Consider the following 23,614-nt stretch of genomic DNA (forward strand, 5'->3'; position numbering starts at 1 on the left):
GATTGCTATTAGCATCTTAAAAAACAGAGACATTCACAAAATTGGCTTTTCCTAAATGCTAATCTGTCAAACTTTTGTGATGAGGACATTTGGTATTACATATTTGAAAATTGCTAAGAGAATACTACTAACTATAGTCCCTATTCTGTACCTTGCTTTCCCCATGATATATTTATTGTATAACTAAGTTTGTACCTTTTGACCACCTGCACCCATTTCCCCAACCCACACTTCTTAACTGACAAAGTTGTGACCCCATCACTTACTTCTACAGATGCTAAGCTCCCTGAAAATATTGGGGGAAACCAGTTTCATATATTCTTTATTTATATACACCTGATCTTTTTTGTATTATCCTGAAGCTATAAATTATACTGTAGTATGTGTGTGTCTCTGTTGTGTATTTGCTTATAACTCGGAGGCTTAGAAATCAAGCAGTTATAAATCAATTCCCACAAGAAAAAAAATTGGGGCAAATAATGTCCAGGCATCAAGCAATAGATTGAAGGGAACTGATGTTTCCATAAATACATTGTTCTGTTAACAAGAAAGGAAGGTCTTCTAAATAATTTAAATGCTAAGAACAGAGGCAATTAATAACAGGTCATTTGCATAACAATTCAAAATATGCCCTGTGATGACCACACTTCACACATTTTACCTAATTTAATCCTTAAAACAGCCCTACGAGTAGACAGTACAGTTACCTCCATTTCACAGAGGAGGAAGAGAGCCCTAGAGAGAGAATTTGTCCCAGGCTACTCTGGAACGCAGGCAGTGTGGCTCTCAAGTCTTTACTCCTGGGTCCCCTGGGTGACTCCCACAAGTGTCAGGCTCTTGATTTTTGTGCAGATCATGATCTCAGGGTCATGGGATCGAACCCTCCATTAGACTCGGTGTTCATCATGGAGCCTCCCTGAGATTTTCTCTCTCTTCCTCTGCCTCTCCTCTGGCTTGTACATGCCCTCTCTCAAAACAGTCTTAAATTTTTTTTTAAAAAAAGCCTCCTAACCACTCTAGTGTAATTTATACCTAGCTCATTCCTAGATATATTTACTAAAAATTTCTGCCTTTTTAAAAGGATTATTTAGGGATAGAGTTGTTAAAATATTGTTTTCCCCCCTAAATGTACCTCTAAAGAAAGTTTCCACAATGAATAATTTTGAAGTTTTTTTAATGCACGAAAAGAACATCTCAGAAACAGAACAGGTATTGACTTATTAACGACGAAGCACTCACTATATCAAGAAGCCCCCTCCCCACTTAGTAAATAGGAATATCGTGTAACTAGACGTGAAAGGAGGTGGACACTTTAGGATTAAATGCAAACCCTAAAGTTGTCTACAACATTCATATATGGCTTATTATTTCATAGCAATAATATTCTCATAACGATGTATATGACATTTATACGTACTGGTAGGATGTTTTTGACTCAAAAGTTTAAACAAAAATACTGGAGAGGTAGTTTTGCCAATGCAAGGTGATTAAAAAGAAGGCCTTACCTTGCTTTTTTTCCTTAAACATCTGTAACCATTTCCCTTTGTTCTGATTTTCTTCTGGATTAGTCAGGAAGATAATGATGCTTATAGAAGACGCCAATTCAAAACCCTCTAAGAATGGATTCCCACAACAACACAATGATGTTTTTGAAACAACTGCTCTGAAATTCCCCGGGGTGTGTGTGTATGTGTGTGTGTGTGTGTGTGTGTTTGGGGTGGTTCTCCATAGTTTTCTTCTGTCTTAGAAAGGATTCTGGCTCCAAGGAGACCTGTTAAGGTTCAACCAGGAGTTACAGGGACTCATCCTGTTTTTCTCCTCAAATTCTGCATCATGGTCTCATGATGGTAATTTCTATAGTGACCCAAGAGTATTGGTAGGTACCCTGTCTCGGTAAGTCAGGGATGGCTTTAAATAAATATAAATGCATATGTATATATATATACTGAAGCTTGAAACAAAAGTTCGAAAAATTCTCTAGCTAGCCAGTAGAACATCATGAGGAGTGCTAGAAAGGACAGCATGTAATTCCTCAGTTGTGTTTCATAAAGGGATCACATCTTAGGTGTAAAGAGTTTTAGCTTCTGCCTGTCACCTGCTGCTCGATTTGCAGGAGACAACATGGAATGAGGAAGGTCTACAGATATTAAAATTCTTTGACACTGGTCATTTGAGCCTATGTACAAACTAGCTTATCCTATTCTTACAGTGAGAAATAAGCCCGAAAAAAAAAAAAAAAAAAAAAAGTCAAGGGGCAACAAAACATTGGTCAATTCTCAAATCTAGAATAGCCATTTACCAGACAATGATTAGGAACCACTAGAAACAATCTGACATAATATTAATCAGGTATGACTTGTTACACTTCAGAAAGCATAAATATACAGTAAGGAAGAGGTTCCTATGTAGCCCACAGAGTTATGTACAAGTTGGAGCTGCTGTGAAGCTGAGCAGGAACTCCTGGGACACCCCCCACTCCCCCCGCCCCAGCTCTAAGCAGATCTCCGCACACAGTTATCCTTGCAAACGCACAATGTGAGAAATCAAGGTCACCAGTGAAATAGCTCTTTGCCAGCTGAGGGTCTTCTTTCCCATAAATATACAAGTCTGGGCTCCAGGGTGGTCCATGGCCTCACAGGTCTTGCCCCTTCATGGTGCCACGATCTCTCAGTGCTCGTGGAGCCGAGGCACGTGCTGGACCCCTAACTCCTGCTTCCGGTGATTCAGGTCAGGAGCTCCTGCCTTCACAGTCTCCAGATGCAAATCAAAGCATAAATAACAGAGACCACGCTCGTGGCTCCTCCGTTCACAACATTACTGGGAACAGATACTGGTCAAAGCAGCGCAAAAGCTGCACGCCAGGGTCCACGAGTGGAGAGGAGTTTTGTGCACTTTTGCAAAAATAACCCCCTCCCCCAAAATCTACCCTACATGTCTTTTATTTTACTGGTTAGCCCTGTCTGTAGCTAGGAAGACACTGTGTTGCTCCTGGGCTCTTTCTATCAGCTTCCTCTTCTTTTTCTTGTTCTTCTTCTCCTTTGCCTTTGGGGTTCTCTTTCCTACACCAGGGGAAAGAGAAAGAAATGAAGACATGTCAGAAACGGTGCTTTCTCTAAGAAAGAAAACACAAAACATTAAGAGTTTTACACAAAGCCCATCTGGAAAACATCACCTATGGAAAAAGCAGCCTCAAAGAGAAAATTGTTCACATTAATTTTGACGGAATAATAATAATTTACTAAATTGGATATGCTGTCTAAAACAGAGACTGATCTTCCTGTTATAGGGAACTGGCATATTTAAAAACCTCTCAGTGGCCTGATCAGTCTTGCAAATATCATCCTGCCACAAAAATTCCATTTATCCCCTCCGACTTTTAACAATGCTACCCTTTACTAGACATCTTTACATCTTTCTACAGCTCCACATGTCAGTGGGTCAAAAGAAAATAAGCAGCTATCTACAGTAAATATACCAGAAGTTTCCATCTCCCTGCCCCTCCTCTTCCCCAGGCGAAAGAAAGGTCTTGCTTTTAACATTATTCCCTCCCTGTTCTCCGAAGACCAGTATATGAAATGACATAGGTGGAACTCTTCATTTTCTATAAAAATTCATGAGGGCATCGTTCATTATGTGACTTAGGGCTTCTTACCCAAATTCCCTAGACCAGTTATTGTGAGCAAGAAAAATGCTAGTTTGTTCCTGAAGAACTGGGGAGAGGTGTCTTCCTACCAGAAGATCATACCCGCACCTAGTAATCCCATTTCTCCTCTTTGCCGTTGCCACCAGGAAGCCCAGGCCACTAGCTAAATAGTTGAGGTTTGTCTCCATCAGAGTTTTTGAATGTAGTCTCCCCTTTGCCTCTGCTCTATTTCACTTTTTGCATCTCCTGGTTATGGTTCACGGGTTTTACAATGTTTCAACATCTCTTTTTAAGTATATACACGTAAGATCTTGAGAGAAGAGTAACAGGCATTTGCTTTGGGTCCATTGCCCTCTTTGGGTTCTAAACACAGAAGAACTGTGGGATTTTTTAGAACAGAAAGGAGCTCAAAGGTCACTAAAGTTTGCAGAAATTAAGTCATCAACATACACCTTCAAAACAGAAAGATTCTTCCTTTACCAGACTCAAGTCTCCTGCCCACCCTACTTCCATGTTACTCGTGCAGTCCTACAAAACTTTTCTGTGAGGTATAGATAGCTCTTGGACACTGTAGCAATCAGTACCACAAATTAGACATTCTGTTCTAACACATGCTTTCCCATTTTCCAAGACCATTGATTACAGGGATGTATGTGGCCAGCTTTTCATCTGAGATGGGGGGGGGGGCGGGTAGCTGTGTAGGGAATGTGAAAGAAACACACCAGAAGTTAGGGATCTAGCTCTCTGCCTTAGGAAAGTAGAGTCATACTAGATTAGAGGAGCCTGGGAGATTTCTAAACAAGGGAGGGATTTTTCATTTTGTTTGAGGATGGAAAAGAGTCATGTGGTTGGCACATAGCGGACAGTCAACAAATGTTTGCTGAGTAAAATTTTATCACAAGATAAAGAATAATTTATTTTTAATAGGACACAGCAGTAAAATAATCAGAATATGATCGTGCCCTCACATTAAATTATAAAGTTCCCCGAAGTTAATTTCTGGTTCTTATTAAATTCTGGCATTAATGTTATAACGGCATCTTGCCATCTTTAAACATAGTTAAAACTACCCAATGAAACCTTAGTTCAAACCATCATTAATCAAAGAAGCTGTAAAGTTAAAATTATTTGAGTAACATTATATCTAATGATGAGACACACCTAATGAGGGCAGAGAGATGAAAAACGTAACGTAAAATTGCCTATTTAAAAAGAAGTTTCAATTATAAAGTTTTTGAAGATTTCCTTAGTTCTAGATTTTCTTTAAACAAACAACAAAAACCTTAGTTAAAATCATTGCTGACTACATTGCAAAAATGAGCTCATGTTTAATTTGTTTAAAACCCGAAGTTCCTTTTAAAAGCTAACTGAAATGGAGTAAATGGAAAAATAATATTGCTAGATGTTTAAATGTGTTAAGATAAAAATATACTGAGTATTTGTTCAAGAAATCTTTTCCCATTCACCACTTCAATTTTTCAAATGAAAAAGGTGCAGTACATTCCCTAACAGAATATCTACGCTAAGTGACTGGAAATTCTTATTTTAAGAGAGGGTCAATTTCATGCCACTTACCTAATATGTCATTCTGATATAATTGTCAGTATCAAATGGTCTTTGGGTTTGCTGGCTGATAGAATATTGTATGATAGGAAAGTTATTCAATATTTGCATAAAATAGTCCATAGTGTGGCCAAAATTTCAGCAATGCTTCTGGAAACTTATATAAGTTTTCAAGTTGTACAATTACTCCACTGGCAATAAGTTATATGGTACTGATTTCAACTAAAGATGTTTGGGAGACCAAATTACAACCCTAAAACTTTCCCTCAGAGGTCTCTTGTTGAATGACATCTCTGTGCTATCAGTTCATTGCTTCGTTTTGTTTCTGGTCAGCCCATTTCTCATGTAGTATATACTGAAAATACTGAGGAATTAAGATGGTTAGCCAAGATTTGACCACAGATAGGCGTAAATTACCTGAAAATATTTTGTGGCCCATTGTAGGCTATTCTGACTTAAAGCCCAACACAAAGTAGCAAAAAATATTAAAATATAACCTAACTAAGGTATAAAAAAGGTCTTATACATATTTTCTTCTGAACTCCACTAAGATTTCCAAACATAAGAAATCAGTAAGATTAAAGCTAACAGAAAATACATATCCCTGTTTTGATCTATATATTTGAAAATAAGTTATATTGGATATACAAGTGTGCTAATTTATGTTTCCATTTCTTTACACCTGTGGCTAGATTAGATTTGGAGAATGCCTTCTAGACTTTCAATTATGTACATTCACCCTGTACAGGAAGCATTTAAAGGCAAGTATGATGCCAGTCACCCAAAGAGAAATTCAAGTCATAGAATTAACTTTCTTTTTAGTTCATGAGCAGCAACCTGGAAAATATACTGCCCAAGATCAGCAGAAAAGGTTTGAGCCTCTAGCCATGTCCAACTGTAATGACACATTTGCGTATCTTTGTCCTGAGTGCTTTAAGAATACAATGGCCTTGACAAATCACGGCTTAATGAGTCTCATCAGCCCCGTTCTACAGATGCAAGAAGACCAGCTCAGGTATTACAGCTGTTAAGGAAAGCAATGGGGCTTAACAGAGAAAGGCAGAAGGAAAGGGAGCCAGTAGGTAAGTGTGGTCTTATAATGCAGATGTTTCGTAATGCGTCATACTTGTGACTCTCAGTTTTTACATTTATGGAATGAAGACACTATGATCCTCTTTCACCAGAAAGTTGTACAAAATATCACAAGCAAGATCATCCAAATGAACAAAGTTAGAAAAATACCATCAAAACCAGACTCTAACCAAAATAATTATATTGATTTGCACACATGTGGAAATGGTCCAACAGGATAACCTATCAATTCCTCTACAGAGAAAGGTGAACAGCCCCTTATGGAAATACTCCTAACCTCCAGCTGTAGATTACCGCTATTAGAATCAGAAATAAAATAGATTCAACTATGTTATCAGGCAGACTCACAAATTACATGAAGCTGTGAAAATACCAACTCCACTGCCAGAAGGCATGAATTTCATTCTTTCCTAAGCCCCAAAGTCTAGGAAAATCTTCAAAAGGTTTTTCCTCTCACTAGGTTTAGGTAAGAGTTTTTTTCATAATTGGAACAACGGTTCCGGTATATCCATTAGTAAGGCACAAAGGTTGTGTAGGATTTCCGTTGAGATTACTAAGTGTTTTGAGGAAGACTTTCTAACGGTAAATGAGATGAAAGAAAATTGAGAAAAAATTCAGTAGCTGTGACTATGAAAAAAAAAGTCTCTCTCTACACACACACACACACACACACACACACAGGAAAGTAAGCCACAATTATGAAAAATGTAATTTCCACTGTTAGAACCACAACTGTGATGACAAATGTGATCATCTGTAACCAGGACTAATTTCTATCAAATTTCAATGATAAATTTGTGATGTTAACTTGAAACCTGGGCTTCCCTGTATTTATGAAATTCACCAGGGAGATTTGGGGATCATCTCAGAAATCGAGTCATTCTTCAAAGCAGCTAAAACCAAGGGACAAAAAGTCTGACAACCATCAGGCTGGGGAACTTTGTCATACTTCAGAAGACACACTAGAGGTAGAGGGGAGGGGAGAAAGTTGCTTCCACACCTTCACAAGGACTGAGCTGTAGACAATGAATAGCAATTGAGCTATTTCTTTCTCATATGGGCAACTTGAGTCTGCCCAAGAATGAGTAGAAACAGAGATTTATTTATTTAAGAGTGATTGATGATTCTCTGGAAAAATGCCAGTTGGCTCCTAAATATTTTAAAAGCTCATATAAAAATAGACAAAAGACTTAAATATAATTCATAAGGGAAATAAAAACAACTAGTAAATATATGAAACAATCAAATCTCACAATTAAAAGTGCCAAGTAAAATGAGTTGCCATTGCCAAGATTCTTAAAAGTAAAAAAGTGAGAATGTGGTGAGACAGACATCAGGATGCATTATGAGAATATAAAATTGATACAGTCTTTTTAAAAGCCATCTGGCAATGTGTATAAAAGCATTAAAATATTCATAACTTTCAACTCTGATCTAGGAACCCATCCTAGGAAAATAATCTAAACGTGGACAGAGATTTATGCACAGGGATGTTTACTGTAGAACTCTGAAAAAAATTATAAATTACCAAAATGTCCTCCTACACAATTTTTCATGACCTCTTTTTATGATTACTAAAACAGTAAGTGTCCCTTCAATTATGAAGTATTTGTATCTTAAGGCCCAGGAATTACATTTGGTCCCAAGAGAAATTACATGTCCCTAAAATTTATCATAAATAGGCATAAGGAAAAGACTGTGGTACAAAACATTCCTCTTCTGGTGGTAAGCAGACTTTTGGGTGGAATGGTTGGTCATAATTGGATGTAAGATATAAAAGCTTAAGAACTACCGAACTGCCTGAACACTTCTGCCATTAAGAACAGATGTTAGTTCACAAAACTGCTTTCATCGAGAAAGGCATCCAAGTAGGCAAATATGATGAGTGCAACCAGCATCTACCATAGTATATTCTACCTAGTCTAAGAGAAAACTCTTCCCTTGTCTGTAATAGTTCCAAATAATATATTAATGGTTATTTTACATCAGCTGAGCCTCAAAGGAAAGAGTCTGAGTACCTTAGGCAAGTAAGTCCATTCTATCTCCTTATTTATAGTACAAAGTTCTTTAATTGGTGTTTTTAGTGACATTTATCTGGCTTTTAAGAAATAACATCTTTTCCACTAAAAATATTACAGAGAGAAAAAAAATATTGTAGAGAGAGAGGTGGACTGGCAAATCCCGACTGTGATCAAATTTTGATTGGTCTTTGAGAACAAAATAATCTAGAGACAAACCAACAAATTTTTGAATGTTGAAAAAATAACAACCATATACTGAGGAGATTTTACTGGGCCATCTTGAACTTCAAGTCATAATGGGAAAGTCTTCCAAGGGACCCCTAGTCATTTCATCTTTATAAAAGAACATGTGCTTCAGAAATTTACACATAACCTGGAGATAGCCTAATAAGCAGAACTACTTGAGAGTTATTAGTGGGGAGTGACAACATCCAAAATAAAAAAAAATAGTTGACAAAATGGGACTTCTCTAAATATGCAAATATGAAAATCACTCAGAATTCCCATGTAAACTTATGATCATTTATAAAGAACTAATTCAATAAGCCAATTATGATTGTGCATTACCGTTCTAATTGTAAAAGCCTGCCACATTTTTACTGTAAAAAGAATAGTATGAAATGGCTGTGTGTGTGTGTGTGTGTGTGTGTAAGACCTCTCCACTCTTCCTCTATGAAGCATTTTATTAGGCATGAAGTCTATTTTTTTGAAAGGAAGCTCCATTTGGTTTTAAAATCTTGTTTCATGTTTAGTATTATGAAATTGAAAGAAAAGCTACTCCTAAAGCTCACTTGAACTTTTACAAATAAGGATTCCTAGACACAGTAATTCAAAATTTCCCCATTTTATAGCTCTGAAGAAAAAAATCTTCAGATACACACTTCTAAAGGGGCAATAAGACATTCCCAACACCCTACAAACTCAATTGACGTGGCAAGGACTACAGAAAAGTAATATGAATGATATTTAGGTTTCTGCCACATAACTTGGATCATGCCATTTGATTTAAGTTCTTAGATATCTGGTATCTAAAAAAAAAGGAAAGAAAGAAAAGAAAAGAAAAGAAAAGAAAAATCAGTTCAGAGCAAAGATTCTGTGGAGTTTAAGATAGGTGAGAAAAAACAAACAAGAATTGACGGTTTTAAAACGCCCTACCTACAGTTCTTTTCATAATAACTGACTTCACTGTAGGGCAGTTTCAAGGTAGCAGAGACACATTATACTTCACAACTTCACTTGTGTGAGAAACTGAACATGTAACTTGACCACAAGGGGGCAATAATTCACTTTTACTCTACGTATCTCTGGTGTAAAAAGAGAACAGGGGAGCTCTGGAGCTCTCACTTCTTTAATACTGTCTTTTAACCCCACTTAGAGGCCTTATTTCTTTTTCCTTAAAAGCCAAAGGTAAGCTGTTCAGTGGACTACAGAACAGATAGCAAAGTCCAAATGCAGCACAATGAAAAGTAACAATTGCTCTGCTGTTAAAGATGTCAGTGTCTAGGGAGTGAACGAGAGAACAAAAGTCAGATGTATATCTTGCTTTTCAAATAGTGATTTAGGGAAAGAGCATTCTTCATACATCCAGGTTGCCATTTTATGGGGAAGTGAATATAGACTACTGGCCAAGAACAAGATCCTCTTCTTAGATCTCTTATTGGTAAGAAGAGGGCTGTCAAACTAAGCATGATCTTCATTAGCTTCCACAGACCCAGGATCAGGTGGTCATGTTGAGGAGGCTGCAGAGACAAAGAGTATGGTAGGTATTTACTACCCCTGTTTTAGTCCAACTCCCCCAAATGGTGAAGATGTGAAGTGAGGCACAAAAAACCTAGAGCATTCCTAGCAGCTGAGCTGGACGGGCAAGCAGCTTCCGAGGTCTCTTTTTCTCACCTTTAAAGTTTTAAATGTCAACTGGATCAGGACATAGTTTAGTTACTTTTCAAGAGAGGCAGAAAAGTATTAGAAGACAACTAATCTTTCTCTGAGCCTTGTCATAACTGAAAACTTTGATGAATTGCATCAATATCATCTGTAACCCAAGACTTTCCATAAATGTACACAGCATCGATTCAACACTTTTTCTTTTAACAAAGTGCCATCTAGAAGTTTCCTAGGTAGGGTAGTTGATTTGGTGGGCATTCCTAATACGTACCATGCATTGTAAGAGCTTCACATACCTTCTTAGTTAGCTGAATATTGTGAAAAATTTCAGTACTCAAACCATTCTGCTGGAATGTTTCATAGCTACCTACCCTAAACTTACTCAAAATTTGCAGAAAATGATGAAGCTCATTTGGCACTCTTCAGTGACAAAACATCCATTTGTGCAGAGAAAATGATACAATTGATTTCATTCGATTAGGACCAACGGGAAAACCAGAGAAGAATTTCAAGTTCCTTCATAGCTGACTTCATACTATACCAGAAGATAGCTTTTAAGATAATTCCATTAGAGTAAGAGGACTTAATACCCTCTTCTTGGTCTTCAATCAATAACTGTTAAATAAAAAAGAAGTTCAAGCTATTATATCTAGGACTAGCATGATATGGCAAGCATTTATTTAATTTGGATTCCACACGATTTCTATGGAACTTAAAGACATACTTACAAGTGAAATGAATTAGTGATTTCTATATATTAGGTAAATCCGAGAATCAGCTATCAGTCCAAGCCACTCACCTAAGTCGCAAGCCTCACAGGAAGACAGCCAGCATGCGATAACTTAGAGAAATGCACGTTCCTTGGGGGATCGTAAGTGCATCCCCTCCTCTGGCCCTCAGCACTTCAGACCTCCCTCATCAAAACACGTGTTACCTTCTGTTGCAATTTTTTTTTTTTTTTTTTTTTTTTGGCAAATCATGGCTACTATGCAAATAACTCTACTTTCATGCCTGGTTAAACTCTGGGTCTTTCTAAATATCAAGTTGCAGATATTCATTTCAAGCTTAACTGAAAGAGGAATTGGAGCAGATAAATGGGCTCCATCTAAACACTGAACGTGGTGACAAGCCAAACCCACCTGGACTTTATCATCCATCATAGAATGAACTCTCTTGCTTTTCCTGGATTCCATCCACATGGCTTCGGTCCTCAACTTCAGCTTACACGCCGTCTGCGAAGGTACCCCTGTCCCCCGAGTAAACCCCATGACCTTTCTCTCAGCTTACCTCTCTCTCAGAACCACCTCTGTCTCTTGGCTTGATTGCACATTCCCCAGACAGGGATTCAACATGCCTCGCCACAGAGTCATGGAAGCCTGGCCAGCCCACAGGATGGATCGCTCCCCAGCTAGACCTGGAGAGGGGGTGAGGGATGGGGCCATGGGACACTAGACCAAGTCATCTGGGAGACATGGTGAGGTACATCACTTTGGGTGTCAGACAGGCCTAGATTCAAAGCAGAGCTCTTCCTCTCAGAAGCTAGTGATCTTGGATGAGTTACTTTTCTCAGGCTTGGTTTACTCCTTTCTAAACAGCTGATATCAAAGTGACCATCTCTGAGGGGGAAAAAAAATGTATATCCATTTCCAGATACTATACCTGACACATGAATGCTAATTAACACCAGAAGGTGCCTCACGTGTATAATTTCTAATCCTTATGACAGCCTGCAAGGTAGGCATTATTTCCATTTTACCAACAAGGAAATAAGTTTAGAGAAGTTAATAGCTCAAAATCACATAGCTCGGCAATGATTCAAACCAACATCTGGCAGGTTCTAAAACCTGTACTCTTTCCACTATACTCTTTGGATCCCTTGTGCCCAGCAAAAGGTCTTTGATCTCATAATCATTTAAATAGCTGCTGAACAAACAAATTAATAAGTAAATACCAGGCTGAAGAAACGGCATCAACCTTCCCAACCAGTCCCCAGCGTTCCCTTGGGCCACATTAAGTTTCCCAATGGGCCTGGCCTACAATGTATATTTCTCATATTAATTATTCCCTGGAGCTAAGGCATTCGAAGCCTCAGTTTCCTGAGGTCAAGCAACACATTTAGCATTCCCAGCTCAGTATCAACAGTGTGCCCATGGCAAAGCCCGAGGGAAGAAAACACAGGATGTTTCTCTTTCAGCTGGGACTTGGAAGTTTAGACCTGTGGTTCCAAAAGCCAGTTCATGGGCCAGACATAGAATCCTCCAAGGAGGGTTGTTTTTTGGTTTGGTTTGGTTTTGTTTTTTAAAATATAGCTTCTCTTGTCATACCCGGACACCCGAGTGAAACGTTCAGGATGGAAAACCCAGAACTGTTGTTAGGCAGCAGAGGTGACTGAGCACGAAATTAAGATTATATGCAGTCTAGAGCATCAAACTCTGCAGAAAAGCATGTGGGCAGGGGAGAGGACCAACTTTGGAAGAGGACGTGAGAGCACTTCAAATATAAATGGCCAAGCTGCCCCCATGTCAAGAGGAAGTTAGGTACCCAGACCCAAGAAAAGGCTCCCTTATCTTTACACTCGAGCGAAGGGGTACATCACTGATGTTCCTGCAGACCCCTTTCTTCTGTGGTTATATTCTAGAAACTTGCTTTATTCTACTGAATGGCTCAATTCATTCAATTAACAAGATTGTATTCTGAAAGACCAACTAGTTCAGCTTATAGAAAATCTAAAGAGTTGGATGAAAAAAGAAAAAAATGTGACTGAAAAAAAATGTTACCTTTGTCAAGTAGGGATTTCTTCCCAACTAGGATATAGAGGTGGCATTTCAAAAACTGGGAAGAGAAAAGTACCCCTCAGAGCAGGTGACGCAAGTATTGTGTCAAATATTTAATACCAGAGGTATAAAAATATTAGCTGTATAATAGGAAGGAGGCATATTCCATGTCTTTTTTTTTTTCTTTTCAGAAAGGTACTCTGAGATGCTTCCAAACTATTAAATCACCATCATCATGATATGGTGTAGGCTCTGTGCCAGGCACTAAGTGTTTTACGTATAATTCATTTCATACTAAAAATGCTCCTTTGAAATAGATACTATTTCAGTCCTACTTTGCAGAAAAGAAAACTAAAAATCATAGAGGTAAGGTAACCCAAGATGAGAGAGTTAGTATATGGCAGAGTTTTGACTTGGACTCAGATAGTCTGGTCCCTAAGCTTACTGTCCTACTCATCATGCCATTCTCTTTCTCATCACTTCTGTGGTATAAATGTGATGTCCCGTGAGGGAGAAGTTGAGTGTTGCAACACTCTTCCCTCTAATCAGAGACTCCCACATACCCTATGAACAGGTCACTAACAGGGAAATGGCTTGACCATTAAAGTCATAAAAGGAAGGCTGGGCCCATCATTGTTTTGATACAAGACCAGGACGATAAAGGGCATTTTTTTTTCTCTGTTATTTTTGCAGGATACAGAAAGTAAACCAGTATTTGCCAAAATGAATAGTCTCTGTCTACAAGCAAAGACTAAACAAATGGTATAGTCACTGTAGAACCCTTGTCAACCACCCAAGGAGCAGCCATGGAGTTCAATTAGAGGGAAAATACTGGACAAGGAACTCTAAATAACATGTTCAACACACCTAATGATTATTAGACACATCACATTTCTAAGGTTTCACGAAGTCTTAGTCCTTGCTGAGTTATCTTGAATCCTCATATCTTTGTCTCTGATTGCCAAATATTAAGAAAGCAGAACATGGGTAATTATTTTTATAAACATCCTAATGTTTAATAAAAAAAAAATGGTGTTTTACTCCCCAGGAAATGTATTTTGACTGTGACGTATATAATACAAACTAAAATCAAAGGAAGCTACTGCTCGTGTCCACACACATATGGACCCAATATCCATCTGCAGTATTTCCCGAAGCATTGCGTTCTATCACTATATTCAAATCAGTTTTATTTAACTGAGGTGTCAAAGGAAAATCTGAGAAACCAAAAGTTTATAATTAACATGAAAAATGTAAGACCTAGTGGAAAAAAATTTTAAAGATTTATTTATTTGAGTGGGGCAGAGAGAGAGAGAGAGAGAAGGGGAGAGAGTGGGGGACAGTCTTAAGTAGACTTGGAACCGGGCTCGATCTCATGACCCTGAGATCACTGCCAGAGCCGAAACCCAGAATACAATGCTCTTTGACTGTACCGCAAAACATTTTTAAGTGAATCATCACTGAATCAGAGATCCAAGCAGAGATCTACATTCCAAACTTCTATACTTGTAGTGAGGTTATCACCTGGAGCCCCACCATAAAAACCATATAAAGAATATCAGTGAGCAATTATGTTGTAAAGGACAACTTATTCATCTTAGCTGGGCAGCAGGCTCAGAACCTCTGCTGAAACATGAGCTAAACCCATCAGTGCAGCTGAGTTTAAAATGACCATTAAAGGTTGAGGGGCACCTGGGTAGCTCAGTTAGGCCTCAGACTCTTGATTTCAGCTCAGGTCATGATCACTGGGTCCTGGGATCGAGCTCCACCTTTGGCTTCACACTCAACATGAAGTCTGCTGGAGATTGTTCCCTCTCCGTCTGCCCCCCCCCCCCCCCCCCACCGCTCTTCTTTCTTTCTCTGAATAAAAAATAAAAATCTTTTTTAAGAGATGCCTGTTAATGGTTGAAAGTCAGGGACACTGAAACTGGAGTAGGGTGGGCAGAGCACGGCACATTTACTATACTCAGATACCACATCCTACCTGGCTTTCAGTAATTTAAGCCAGCATCACCAGATGAGAGGAATACAATGAAAATGTTAAAAAAAAAAAAAAAAAAAAAAAAAAAAAAAAAAGGAAGGAGACTTTGAGAAAAGGCTAAGACAAAAAGATGCCGAGGCTCACAGGGCACATAAAAAATCTTTTAAAAAACGGAACTGCATTCTACCTTTCACTGTGTTGCTTATCAAAAATTCGATGAAACCACAGCTACAAAGCTATAATATCATTGTAATAACTCCTTTATTAGGAAAGTCAGAGAGTGAGTTACCCAAAACAGATGTAAAAAATGCTTTCCTGCTTTACCATTTTCAAAGATCAGGTAACCAGTTTTCTGATAGCAGTTCATAAAGAACTCAGAAGATAAGGAAGGAATAATAAATTTCTGGAAATTGCTTCCAATTCAGTATATGATCCTAATATAAAACTGAAAAAAATCTACGAGTGATAAATGTTAAGGGTTCATACTTATATTTTAATATACTTATCATTTCATTAAAAAAATATTTTAATGGCGATTCACAGACCTGCACCCCGGGGCGAATAGTACATTATTATATATTATTATATATTAATACATTAAGTACATTATTATATATTAATAAAAAAATTTAAAATTTTAAAAAAGTATTTAAACTGCCTTCAATAAGCATTTTTTAAGTCTTTCTATAAAAAAACTCTAAACTCCACCAAAATAATGCCCAGGGCTCATCACTTAAATGTTTTATTAAAAGCTAAATTAATTGTAGCATAAATCAAGTCTTTCTTTTTTTTTTTTTTAAAGATTTTATTTATTTATTTGACAGACAGAGATTACAAGTAGGCAGAGAGGCAGGCAGAGAGAGAGGAAGAAGCAGGCTCTCCAAGGAGCAGAGAGCCCGATGCGGGGCTCAATCCCAGGACACTGGGATCATGACCTGAGCTGAAGGCAAGGCTTTAACCCCCTGAGCCACCCAGGCGCCCTCAAGTCTTTCTTTAAAAGACAACTGCATAAAAAAAATTAATTAATTTAAATAAAAAAAGAAAGACAACTGCAGCCATATTTTAATGAACCTTCAATTTAATCTTAAATTCTAGGTCACTGGCAGTTTCAACAGCAATGAAATAGTCTGTCCTAAAAATGACTGTGCACAGTTTCTCTGAGGCATGTGTGTGTGTGTGTGTATTCATCAGCACAAGCTTAACTAAAACATATACCTCCATAAACTACACCTAGATATACTGGTTGAGAAGACTGTTTATTTACCCTTAAATATGTATGTGTACATCTCAGAACATAAAATTACATTTTTAAGATTTTTAAGATTATAACCAAATTAAGTATGAGATTAAAAATTCTGGGGAACTACAAATTGCAAACTCAAAAAAAGTAGCAGCATTTCTATGGTAAAAGTTTATGGCTTGGAGTCATAACTAATCAGCATTCTTTTTCTGGCTCTGATAAAAAAAATATTTTGCACTGAACAGCAAATTCTTCTAAGGGTCCAGCTTTTATGCCATAGAATACAGAAAAATAATTCCTATTAATTAAGGACAGAGCATGACTTAATATCTCTTTCCCAGTTCCTATAAGTACAAACAAACAAACAAAAAATGGAAAGAACCAAAAGTCTTGTACGGCAGTGGGGAGGGAGAAATCATTTTTATGACTTCCATTCAACTCAAATACAAATGGGTCTAGGAGACCATTTCACAAGTATCTCATTTAGATATCAATCTCTAAGGTCATCCAAATGACAGGTAAGCATTTTATTCATGATAGGATAGGATTTTCAAAGCCTTACCATGACACTGCTTGTTAGAACTTAGAAGCTGATACAAAGATAACTTTGTCATAGATCCTATTCTAAGGATTTCCACTGTGGAAATACCAGAGACTAATCATAAAGAGTTTCCGAAAGCATAATCCTCTAGGGGAAGCCTGCAAATGGAGCTCTTACAAAAACAACACAGCAACATTTGGATCATATGCCGTTTTGTTCTAAGCCTTAAAGTTAAGGTAAGAGACAGTCTAATGACTATAGTTAATATTGCACCGAAATTTGCTAAGAGACTTCAGGAACTCATCACACATACAGAAAGCACAGAAGTGGTCAGAGGGGGCTCAACAACCATATGTCCTTGGTGACTGCTGCAGGGGTGTGCAGAAGCTGCTGAGGACCTGAGGACCAAGACCAAGTTCAGATGCTAGGGACCAACACAGGGGCCAGTGGTGGCCAGAGCTGGTGGCACATATGCGTTTGGCTGCTGGGAACCAGCAGCAGGTGTCTGGTTGGTGGCAGAGGCCAGTTGCGAACACACACACAGTAGTGGGAGCCAGGCCAAGCAGCGAAGGCTAAGGCCAACTGCAGATGCCCTGGAAGCTTTGGGAGCCCCAGCTATCAGTGTTTGCTGCTGTGACTGCTGGTGGAGTACACAGCTGGGGGAGTAAGCTGCAGGTGAGCTAGTGGTATGGGCCAGTGATAGGAGCCAGGACTTGATCTGGGGGTCCACAGCCTGATGCAAGGGCTTAGCTATGTGCAGCCCTCCTGAGGCTGAATGGTCCCTCCAGAGGTGTGCACATGGCAGTGGAGGCCAGTGACAGGATCAGGCTAGAGGCAAGCAGGGATGCAGCTAGAGGTGCTAGCTGCAAATGAACCCAGTGGTGCAGACCAATGACAGGAGACAGGGCCAGATCGGGGGCCACAGACAGCTGGGTGGGCCTTGGCCATGGGTGTACACATGGCAACAGAGGCTGGAGATGGGCATCGGCCCGGCCGCATTGAAACGCACAGGTAGCATGGAGGGACCAGCCCCCAGAGTGCACACAGCAGTGAGGGTCCCCTGGGGATATTCTAAGCTGCTGTCTTATACTCACGTAACTTCAGAGGCTTAGAGTCCCTTTCTGTGTGGGTCCTGGGCTTTGGGCAAGGGTGGAGGCAGGGAGTGGGTAGGGACTCAGGCAGCTGGTATCAGCAAACACCAATACCTGTGGGGCAGAAACTGGCAAAATTTGTGTGTGGGGGGGTCTTGGTGACCTTTGGTATCTTCAGTGGTGAAAGCTTCTCGTGTCATCAGCAGAGCAGGTCCCTGGGAAGTCTGGTTCCTCCCCCAGTGTGGGGCTGACACTGGTAGCCCCTGCTTTTCTGTCTTATTCTTAACCATCTTTATAATCTCAGCTTTGCTCATCTCTGGGTGCGGTGATGGAAGCGGCTCCTTCATGCAGTGCTCCAAAAAGCTGGGGCCGCTGAGCGGGGAACACTTCTTAGCTGGGTCTTCTTTCTTGGCTCTGAGCAAGGCAGTCATGGGGCATGGAATGCTAAGAGCAAAATAAAATTATTTCCTTCCCCTTTTGGTCATTTACTCTCAAGTTTTTTTGTTGCATGGGGGTTGCTGAAGTTTCTTAAGTGGGCTCCAGAGCTCTCCCAGAGCTGTTTCTATTTACAGATCCTTATGGAGAACTTAAGACTGGAGTCTCCTTCTCTGCCATCTTGACGATGCCACCAATAATGGTCTATTTTATAAACTGGGTGGTGGGTCCAGGAAATTTTCTTCTATCCTTGTTCTTTAAACTGTACATATAAATTATATGTACTTCTTGGCAGCTGTGATATTTAAAAAATACAAAATCACTAAAAATGTTAAAAAAAAAAAAAACCCACAACTCCTAGATAATTTCAGGAAACAAACTGAGTGTTGCTGGAGTGGAGGGGTGTGGGAGGGATGGGGTGGCTGGGTGATGGACCCTGGGGAGGGTATGTGCTATGGTAAGTGCTGTGAATTGTGTAAGACTGATGAGTCACAGACCTGCACCCCTGAAGCAAATAATACATTGTTTTTTTTTTTTTTTAAAGCCCTAGAATTAACCATTGTTAACCAAGACATACCTACGTGTGTGGGAACTCGTGTATTTTTTTTTAAAGATTTTATTTATTTATTTGACAGAAAGAGATCACAAATAGGCAGAAAGACAGGCAGAGAGAGAGGAAGGGAAGCAGGTTCCCCGTTTCACAGAGAGCCCGATGCGGGGCTCAGTCCCAGGACCTTGGGATCATGACCTGAGCCAAAGGCAGAGGCTTTAACCCACTCATGTGTATGTTTAAAAAAAAAAAAAATTCCATCATCATGAACGCTAATCAACTACTTGGTTTCTTAGGATATCTTAAGAAGTTTTCTTTTTAAGAAATGAGTACATTGGCATCACCCTTTGTAACTGTTGCATGTCCTTTCACTATAGGAACCCTCAGTATCTGGATCTAATCCATTCCTGAAAACTTACTGAAGAGCAAAATTTTGGATAGTGGAGACTGTCTTCCATTTTGAAATGGAAAAGGTATTTTATCTCCAGTTTATGAAACTATCCCAACTAATTTCCCAGAATAACACAAAAATCCTTAGTAAATATATAATAACAATCCAGCCAAGGATTTCTGAATAAAATTCATTTAAATAGCCAAATTACCTATTTAGTAAAACTGAACAAACTCTTTGTTAGGTGTGTTTGTGTTAACCAAGCAATGACACTCTGTGGTTTTAGAAAACTTCCACACTTCGGAAATAAAGTGAATGGTGCTACTCTGTAGTGGGACCCCATGGCGCCATGTTCCTCCTTCCTTGTACGCATGTGCCACTCCTTCCCTCAGTGGGGAGTCTGTTCCTCTGCTCCCTTTGAATCTGGGCTGGCCTTGACTGCTTACATGACAGAGGTGATATTCTAGGGACTTCTTTCCTGAGAATCCCTGCAGCTTCATTCTGAGTCCACCCAACTGTGAGGAAACCCGAACAAAACACATGGAGGAAGGCGCGGAGAGTGAGGCTCACCCAGTACTGACTCAGCCAGCCATGCCAGCCCAGGAGCCACACAGGAGAGTAAGAAGCCTCCAGAAGGATATCTTCCTTAGCAGTCAAAGGACCCAGCAGAATGAATGCCCCCCAAGTGACAGCCTCTAACTGTAGTGAAAATCTAACCTGTCAACCCTCAGATCATGAGAAATAATAAAATTTCTTTCATGAGAATTCGTTATTTTAAGCTACTAACTTACTAAATTTAAGCTACTAAGTTTGGAATGTTTGTTATGAGGAAATAAGATGACCAGAAAAGGCATTTTCCTATTATGAAAACCACGGAGGTGACAATGTTCTGCACATCTTTCTTGTCCAGACTCATACCCTGTCGACCCATTATGATTTTATTTTTTTCAAAAATCTGGAGTAAAATTTTTTGCATGTAATTATAGCAAATAGTGCAACAGTGGCAATTCAGGTAGCCTGGTGCATCAGTAAATAAAACTTGGCTGGGTTACAAGATTATCTAGTTACAACCTTCATTTTTCAAAAGGTAGATGCTAATTCACTCTCCCCCCTACCCTTTTGACACCAAAACTGTTAAGTCAGCTTGATTTTTATTTTTGTCCTTTGGTGGTAAAGTACTTTCCTATAGATGTTTGTGGAATTTTCTTGTTATCCCTTTTATTCAAATGTTTTTGCCAAGCTGAGATGATCATCTCTGGCTCTATAAACCCGGCTCTTCATTTGTCAACTGAAATTTTTTATTGTTAATTTCTATCAACTTTTCCACCATCATTTTATCTTTGTCTTCCAAAATGTTATTAATTTTTCAAGATTTTCCTTGGTATCATTATTCTATTTTCCAAATGACCAATGCTGGACTGGACGTTCCCCAGTGAACACTGTAATGGGCTGCTCTGGGCTTAGCTTACCATCAGTCCCTCATCTCACCTGACCTCACTTTTCATGGGATCTCATTGTCCCTTGATCTCAAGCTCATGCCCTACTGCTTTCTAACCTAATTTATGAAGAGGTCTTGCCTGCATCCTACTGAGGACAAACTTCTTTCCTAGAAGTTTGTTCTTATGTTCTGTTCTGTTCTTACGCAGAAATATCCGGAATTAGAATTTTTTAGTGTTTGAATGATTTTTCTTCCTTCTAAAATAATTATTCCACAAATTCCTTTTTTTTTTTCCCCCTCAAAAAAGGGAAAGTCTACTCAGAACCAGGAGTTAAATTGTGAGGGCTGCCTTAGGACCCTGTTTCTGTGTCTCTGGGTGTTGATTAAATTCCATTTTCCTCCCAACTTATGAATAGCATTTGATTTGCCCATTCCTCAACCTACCATGTTTTGAAAACTCTTCTCTGTTGTGACATGCTCAACTAGCATGGAACCTTCTCTTACATACTGTCTGGATTTCTAACATGCCAGAGGGAAATAGGTTCACTTATAATCTTTAATAGTCATTCCCATCAGGGTTCTTTCCATCATCCCCCTGATTAAAGCATGTAAAGGAAGCACACTTTCTGGGACACAATGTGCCGCCTACTTCTTACACATTTATTTTCTGGGAGTTGATAAATATTTGTAGGAAGATGTAAGAGAGAGGTTTTAGGGAGAAAGATATAAGAAAGAGGAGTCTGGCTTCATGGATAGTTTACCCTCATCATTAGCACCACCAGCCCCGAAGCCTGATAGTCTGGATCAAATTCTGGCTTCATGACTGAACTTGCTCAAATCACAGAGCTAATATGGGTCCTCTCTGCCTCTGTTTCCTCATCTGGAAATCAGGAATAACAACAGTATCTAACCTATAAAATAACCACAGTCATTCAATGAGTCAATATGTTAAATACAGTATCTGCACATTGCAAGAATGGACTATTATATATAATTATCATTCTGTTGTTATAGAACAGAGACCATGCAACAAAAGAACAACCTGGCCAGTTCTCTCATCGGCAGAGAACTTTCATTTCTAACCCCGGGGCCGGCTGGTTGGGAGTGGAGTTGTTTTTAGCTCTCAGGGAGACATAATCATTGGTAACATCACATAAATATAACACCTGACTTAGGTTTTTCAATTCAGTCCCTTTGGTTTTTTATTTCTTGGGACTTCCTCCTGGACTCTGGTAACAAGTGACAGTGTTACCCCTTCCATCCCCTAAGTATTTTAGGGACAAGTCCATCTAGACACCATTCAGAGGCCATTGAACGTTAATCCTAAGTACTTTCAAATACAAAAACCTCGGTTTACATGACTGAGAACAGCTCTCAAGTCCAATTCTGTTTTATTTACACCAATGCTAAGTGTCAAATTCTAAAAATCTCCTACATAATCATTTAAAAGCAGACCAAAAAAAAATATTGCAGTGCTGGACAGGACTCTGAGGGCTCATCTACTTCATCTATCTGCCTTAAAATCTGTCTACATCCATTTACCCTGAGCAAAGTATTTTAAAGACCCAAGAGAATACTTAAGTATTTTTAACAACTTTAAGTACCAAGGAGCTCTTAATTATTTGAACCCCAAACCCTCTTCTGCAGTTAAGTACAGTTTCTCAAAGAGGAAAAAAAAAATCATTGGCCACCAGGTTCCATATAATCTTTATGATCTTTTTACCTTATTAGATCATCCTTTACTACCCTTTTTAAAAGTATATAGTTCACAGATGTACTGCTTAGCTGACAAAGTTTGCATAAATAATTGCCTTTATATAAACACATACTGCCTATTCTTCTTTTGAAATGTCATATTTATTTTAAACAAGAAACTAAAAATTTAGTCTTGCCAAATTATATAAAGCTCTCTAGCCTAACCTTTTGATTCCCTTTACTAGAGGTACTTACATTATATAAAAGTAACGGAACCGGGAGAAATGCCATTCCACATTTTTATGTATGGAACATTTAAAAGTGGTGAGTTCCTACCGTGGATACTGTCCAACAATCATCTTAGTTCATGAAAACAATATAGCACAGAGGTTAAGAACATGCTCTTTGGGGACTGACAGCCCCGGACTGACTAAGCCTCTGCCACTTTGTATCCAAAGCCTCCAAGCTGGTCTCTTCCCTAAGCCTCAGTTTCTCATTTGTAATATGTGAGAAAGAGGTCCTACCACATTAAAAAAACAAACAAACAAACAAACAATGGTGTTATAATTAAACCAGAGAATGAAGTGAAGTTCTAGCCCAGTTTAGAGTACACAGTAACACTGAATGCACGTTGGCGGCATTGGTAGAAAGGATGTCGTCATCTCACCGATGGTAACAGAAGACTATCAATGACACTGAGAGAGAAGAAACAGATCTTCTTAGCCTTCCTTAAAGCAACCACATGAAACAATCTACTGGAGAGCCAGACCACAGAGAAGATGTGAGCACACACCCCGACACTGTCGGAAACCCAGATCCCGGCTGTGCCCTCCGAGCTCCGGCCGCCACACACTGCTCCTTTTCTGACTTCAAGAGCAACTTGAAACTGCTCCTCCCGCCGCTGATGAATGGTAACTGCTGCTTTGGATGGGACTGGCTTTACATCCTCTTATTTAAACAGCTTCGTGAAAGTAATTTTTTGTTGTTTGGAGAGGATAAGTAACACTACAGAAGGACTCCTGTCCAACAAAGTGAAGATAACGCAACAAAAGGAAAACACCCGAAGGAAAACAAATGTGTGGAGGAGTTAAATTCACTTCAGAATGGATGTTTACCAGAAAAGAAATTACACCCACAGTTCTCTCAGTTGGGGACCCGTGGCAAGTTACATGCCCCCTGTTCAGCCGCTGAAAGCCAGCCAAATCCTGTGGCTTGGCTGCCTCACAGGCTTGAAATAGACAAGCTTGCAGAACGGACCCAAGTGAGCAAATACTG

At 39.2% G+C, this 23,614-nt stretch overlaps 1 protein-coding gene across 1 annotated transcript in view; it reads right to left on the minus strand.

Moving 5' to 3' along the window:
- Positions 1-1,157: 1,157 nt before the first annotated feature.
- The window catches only part of RSPO2 (R-spondin 2), a 155,857-nt gene continuing 133,400 nt past the window's right edge, over positions 1,158-23,614 (minus strand). The window contains exon 6 of the mRNA XM_059392939.1: positions 1,158-3,059. Coding sequence (XP_059248922.1) covers positions 2,944-3,059 — 116 coding nt within the window. The 3' untranslated portion in view covers positions 1,158-2,943. The remainder of the gene's footprint in view (positions 3,060-23,614) is intronic.

Source organism: Mustela nigripes, chromosome 3 (assembly GCF_022355385.1).
Source record: "Mustela nigripes isolate SB6536 chromosome 3, MUSNIG.SB6536, whole genome shotgun sequence".
Taxonomy (NCBI): domain Eukaryota; kingdom Metazoa; phylum Chordata; class Mammalia; order Carnivora; family Mustelidae; genus Mustela; species Mustela nigripes.